We start from the raw sequence: 5,805 nt of genomic DNA on the forward strand, positions 1-5,805 counted from the left end.
CACCAAGAGGTTATTCTAGCTTTGGTATCTTGCAATTTTGTCTATAACTACATCACTGTAATCATAAATGTCTAGGAGCATGGAGATGGAGAAATTAATCTTCCTGTAATTCTCTGTACTGCAGCCCCGTGGTTGTCAACACCTAATGCAATATTGAAATTTCAGTTGAGAAATTGAAAGCTGTCCCTAACAAAAAAACATCTGCATTTGTTATTGAAATCACACTGAGGATCAATAAATCCAAATGCTTCTAGCATAACCACGATTATAGGCAGTGTTTAGACAAGCTCTTACAGGAAAACCATGAACACAAGGCTTAGGAGAGACTAAGTGATGCACTCTGCAGGAATACTCATGGAAGTCTTCACAGTGCAGGAGTATGGTCTGATTACAGATGCTGTGCTTTAAGTACCCCTTATCATATCTTTTTTTTCACTGTTGTGCAGGGGTTGGACTCAGTGATCTCTGGAGGCTGGAGATGCTGTTTGCTAATGGCAGATGGAGAGAGGAAAAGCAAGTGCAAGGCATGCTGTGCATAGCCACCACATGGCATCTCCACCATTTCCCCCTGCACAAAGGAGGAGCAGCTCACAAGCTTGGCCTGGGCCAGGGAAGGGAGCAGACAAACATCTGGACCGACCCCAAACGAGCTGGTTCTGCAGGTTGGGTGTCTTCTGCTGCTTGTCTCACATCCTGCTGCTCAGCGGTAGATTTGTTCCTGCTCAGTGCTAACAGGAAACTCACACAGCATTTCTGTTTCAGCTGTGCCAACGCTTTGATCCCTTGCTGCTTGGATGCGGCGTTTGAAGAAGGATGCCTGTGCTGATGTCCAGCCAGGCTTTGGGGATGAGTCTCCACACCAGGGTACGACTGACAGGACTGAGGGTTGGGGATCGGGCCAGGTCGAGTCCAGTGTGCTTTGCTCTTGTTCTTAGTGCTTGTTTTTGCTCAGGAGGGCAGGAGGTGAACCTCGTGAACCAATGCCTGCAGACGGGGTTTGCAGAGAAAGAGGTCCTGCAGGCCTTGTGTGACAGCCACGGAGCTGCAGCAAGGCTGCATCAGTGTAAAACACCAGAGATCCACGGAGGTGTGAAGGGGAGCTGTGGGCTGCAGTCACGCAGGAAGGGATGTGCATGCTCGGGGTTTGGTTGTTGTGTGTGTGTTAAGTGACTGTGATACCACTGCTGGGTCAGTGTGAGTGTACGGAACAAGTGTGACAGCCTTTTTGATGGAGTCCTGTGAAAGGAGTCCTATGGACTTGAGATCCAACTATCAGCCCGTGGGCATCATCCAGGAGTTGGGGTAGGGGATGAGGCAAGGGAAGTTGGGCTGAGAAAGGGATAAAGCAGTCTGGCAGCAGTTCTGTGTTTCTCCCATCTCCTCCTTTATTTCCTTACAGGTGAGATAGATTGGTGCGGCAACATGCCCTTGAATGTAACAAAACCCACTCTAGTGTGGATTTGACATGGGCCCAGCACTGCAAGGTACGCTGCTGGGAGGAAGCGTCCATCTGGCTGAGGGCAGGAAGGCCCTCCAGAGGGATGCACTGAGGCCAGTTGTGCGAGGCTCAACAAGAGCAAGCGCCAGGTCCTGCGCTTTGGTCATGACGACCCCGTGCCAGCTTCTCCAGGATTTGGCTGGGGTAGAATTCCAAGCAGCCCCTGATTCCAGAACGTTGGGCTGGGCTGTTGGAATCTTCTGCCCTTGTGACTGGTCTTGCCTCCCCACCCTGTCCGTCGTGGTGGAGCAGCCTGGTGGCCCTCAGTGATGTCATAAGGGCTAGAATGAGGGGAGGAGCAGTGCGTGCTGCGTCCCTTCATTGGAGCGCTGGAGCTCTGACTGAGCAGCTCGCTTGTTGCACTTGTGCACCGACTGCGTCCCTTTGTCTTCACACCGTCCTGTGCAGCACCTTGTAGGTAAGCTGAGACAGTGTGGGAGAGATGGGGGGACAGTGAGTGCTGAGAACTGCTGGCTGGCGGAGCTCATAGGATCACATTCTCTCCATCAGCAGAGGGATGGCCATGAGGGACAGGGAGGTGATCGTCCCCCCCTGCTCTGCTCTTGTGAGGCCCCAGCTGCAGTACAGTGTCCAGAAAGACAGGGAGCTGTTGGAGAGGGTCCAGAGGCGAGCCACAGAGATGATCAGGGGACAGGAGCACCTCCCCTGCAAAGACAGGCTGAGGGAGCTGGGCTTGTTCAGCCTGGAGAAAAAAAAGGCACTGGGGTGACCTCACTGCAGCCTTCAATACCTCAAGGGAGCCTTAAAAGAGGAGGGGAATCAACTCTTTGAAAGGGTAGATAACAGCAGGACAAGGGGAAATGGTTTTAAGTTGAAAACTTAAGTTTTAAGTTGAGGGAGGGCAGATTTTGGTTTTTCCCTCATAGTCTTTGCTAAACCGTGGAAGCAAACTGACCTGCTCTTTCTCTCTCCTCTCTCCACCCTCTGCCTGCTTCCCTGCTGCAGCTTTTGCTCGTGGAAGATCAGAGCAAAGTGACAAGGAAAGGCTGCGGATTCGTGAGATTTGTCTCCCTCGTTCTGATCTCTTGCCAGGTACCTGCCATGGTTTGTCCCCCCACATGCTTTAGCAGCCCGTGACGCCCCGTGTTTAGTAACACAGCCTCATCCAGCTTTGATGGGACGCTGGTCACGTGTGGGTTTTCTCCACGTGCTCTGCAGCTCAGCCCTCAGAAGGATGCTGTCTGTGGTGCTGTGACCAGCTGGTCTACAGGAAACCAATCCCTTAGGCAAAGAGTCCCAGCCCCAGCTTGTGCAGAGCTGCACAGCATCACCAGGGACACCAGCAGGCGTGCTTGGGCTGTGTGAGTGTGCCCGACAGCTGTAGGGAGCACAGCAGAGATGTGAACAGAGAAAATAAAAGTGTGTTTCTTTTCAGTTCCAGCTTGTCACACCTATGCTGATGGCTGTGGCGTGCAGCGAGATCAGCTGTGGGCCTGACCTGGCATGGACAGAGGTAGAGTATGAAGCTCTGATTGGTCTTTGTTCCCTGACTGCAGCCAGCAGAGTGAGCCGCAGATGTGCTCTCCTGCTTTCCAAGAGAGCTCCTCTGTGGCAAGACAGCAGTGCAAGCGTGGCAAGTTTATGAAAGTACCAGAGCCATCTCGGCTGTGGGGTTTGTCCTCTACTGACTTTTCCCTTGAAATGGCTGCAGAAACAACAATCATTCTCTGCTCTGTTTGGCCTCGCTGTTGGTTGGACTGCTCAAGAGAGCTGCTTGGTGCTTGCAATGGCACTGTTTGCACCTTGTAACTGCAGCCGTAGCTTTGGTTTCCCTCTTCCTGGTCTCCTAGCATCTGAAACAGTCAGCCTTCCTGCACAAAGAGCGCAGGAAAGGTGGGGGCAAAATGCACAAGGCCACCTGTCTGCGTCAGTGCCATTGCTGATTAGTCTGGGTGGGGAGAGATGCATCTTTGCTGGCGTGTGCCTGCTGCACACCAGGGAGAGAAACAGCCGTTATTAGACTTGCAGTTCCTTCTGAAGTGCCCATGATAAGGACCGAGTGCATTTCCTGCAGCTTTCTCTGCAGATGTGCTCCTCACCTTGAAGTCCTCCTTGTTGGTTCCCAGCTCCTCACCGTGGCCTGTGCTCTCTGTTTCAGGCTGAGAACAAGGGGAAGCCCCTGCTGGACCATGAGGTGGCACCCGTGAATGTTCCAGCTATTGCTGCTGCCCATGCTATTAAGAGACACGTTGCCCAGGCAGCGGATGAACTCTCCTTTGAGGTAAGCAGTTCAAGGCGTTCCTTGTTGTTCAATTTTACAATGGCAAATGCCTTCAGAGCTGCACTGGTGCAAGTGCTCTCATGCTCGGCCATGTTTGGCAGTGCAGAAGAATGCAGTCATTTGAGCTGTGCTTTCCTCCCAGCCGTGCTGAAGCTGGGATTGACGTTGCAATCTCTTGCAGGTCGGAGACATCGTGTGTGTCATCGACATGCCACCAAAGGAGCTGACCCCCTGGTGGAGAGGCAAGCTCGGCTTCCAGGTAGGCACAAGCTTCAGACTGGAGAGTGCAACTCTCAGCTTAGAGCTGCTCTGCCTGCATAGGATGCCTAATGGACATAAACAGTTTCCCTGTGTCGGTGTCAGAGGACCTTGCCTTTGGCTGTTAATGTTGAAAAATTATTACCTTTATGCTGTGAACTATGGCCATTTTCTGCTGGATAGTCTTATGGAACGTCAGGCAAGCACGTTCCGAGGGAAATGTTATGTGGCTTTTGGTTTAACAGTTCAGATCTGAGAAGTGCTGCATGCAATAGTTGGCCTCTCTTCTTGTTACAGGTTGGATTTTTCCCAGGGGAGTGTGTGGAACTCATTAATAAGAACATTCCTGAGGCACTCATCAACTCAGTGCCAAAGCCAGGTACGGATGTTACATTTGATAGTGTGGGGAAGCAAAATGAAGTCTTTTTTGGGGTGTGTTCCATGTTTAATACCTCCTTTATGCATCCCACATTGTCCTCTGGGTTGATGATCCTTCATGCACACCATGGGGCAGAGATTTGGCCCAATCCTCCTGTGTTTATGACTGGACTTGGGGAAACTATAGAATCTTCATAGAATGGCTTGGGATGGAAGGGACCTCAGGGAACATCATGCTCCAACCCTCCTGCCTCAGGATGGTCTCCCAGCCCCCACATTTAATGTGAGACTAGATCAGGCTGCCCAGGGCCCCATCCAACCTGGCCTTGGGCTCCTCCAGGCATGGGGAAAATCCCTTTTTGTATGTACTGGTTGGTAATGTTCTTCCCGTTCTGACGTGCTCTGTAGAATGTGCTGTGCTCGGCCTCATCCAACGGAGCCAGACCTGAAATGACCTGGTTTCTTCCTTTTGTTGTGCAGTGGCCAAGAAACGCAGCAAGATCCTCACCTTCTTTCGTTCCTTGGTGAAGGCCCGCCCAAAGAAACCGACCGAGCGGGAGGTGGAGAAGGAAAGGGTGTTTGGCGGTGACCTGGGAGAGCATCTTCTCCACTCCGGTCGTGATGGTAAGGAGCTGCCCATTCCTGAGATCTTCCTCTGCTGGGCATCTAAAGAAGATGAAAGGGAGCTCATATCTAGCAGGGGGCAGGCTGATAGCCGTGGAGACACGTGTAATGGGAGTTGATGGCTGAAGGATAAAGTGAGGCGGATGCTCCTAAGAGACAAGCACATCTGTATTTGCTTCAGCCAAGCCTGGCTGGGCTTAGTGGATGGGATGTGAAGCACAGCCTGCAGCAGGATTGAATCAGGAGCTCCACTGACGGCTGGCACGTGTTCTTCAGTCCCCCAGGTCCTCAAGAGCTGCGCTGAGTTCATTGAGCAGCACGGCGTGGTGCAGGGGATATACCGCCTGTCCGGCGTCGCGTCCAACATCCAGAGACTGCGGTAAGAGTGCTGCGACTGACACAGCCTGAGTGCATCTGGTGTGGCTTTGGGCTTGCCTTCCTCTCGCTCAACCGGGTTTGCGTCCCTCTCTCCAGGCAGGAATTTGAGTCGGAGCAGATTCCTGAGCTCACCGTCCGTGACATTCACAGCGTGAGCTCCCTCTGCAAGATGTACTTCAGGGAGCTCCCGAACCCTCTGCTCACCCACCAGCTGTACGGCAAGTTCTCGGTAAGCACAAGGCCACGTCTTTCATTTCCCTCTTCCTGGGCCTCTTGGCAGATGGCTGCAGCAGTGCCCCAGCTCGGAGGCCCTTTTGCTGTCAGCCCCACGAGGTTTACTCGCAGTGGTGTACTAGCCTGATTGGTGTCTCGCTCCCTTTCTGCACTACTCCAGGATGCTGTTGGTGCCGCTACAGAGGAGGAGCGG

General features: G+C 52.6%; 1 protein-coding gene across 1 annotated transcript; it reads left to right on the plus strand.

The window, feature by feature from the left end:
- The first annotated feature begins 1,422 nt into the window (after positions 1-1,422).
- LOC149912402 (rho GTPase-activating protein 32-like) lies at positions 1,423-5,276 on the plus strand. Its single transcript, XM_090130801.1, has 5 exons — positions 1,423-1,434; positions 3,618-3,740; positions 3,922-3,999; positions 4,296-4,377; positions 4,857-5,276. Exons 1-5 carry the CDS (start codon positions 1,423-1,425, stop codon positions 5,117-5,119), a joined length of 558 nt encoding a protein of 185 aa, XP_089986927.1. The 3' UTR covers positions 5,120-5,276.
- Positions 5,277-5,805: the final 529 nt, after the last annotated feature.

This window comes from Phasianus colchicus, chromosome Z, assembly GCF_987193195.1.
Source record: "Phasianus colchicus chromosome Z, bPhaCol1.hap1.1, whole genome shotgun sequence".
In the NCBI taxonomy this organism is placed as follows: domain Eukaryota; kingdom Metazoa; phylum Chordata; class Aves; order Galliformes; family Phasianidae; genus Phasianus; species Phasianus colchicus.

Bases quoted from the DNA above. Each gene is read 5' to 3' on its own strand.
- LOC149912402 (XM_090130801.1), top strand. The intron at 4,000-4,295 runs GTAGGCACAAGC...TTCTTGTTACAG, and splicing joins GAGGCAAGCTCGGCTTCCAG to GTTGGATTTTTCCCAGGGGA. The intron at 4,378-4,856 runs GTACGGATGTTA...TTTGTTGTGCAG, and splicing joins CAACTCAGTGCCAAAGCCAG to TGGCCAAGAAACGCAGCAAG.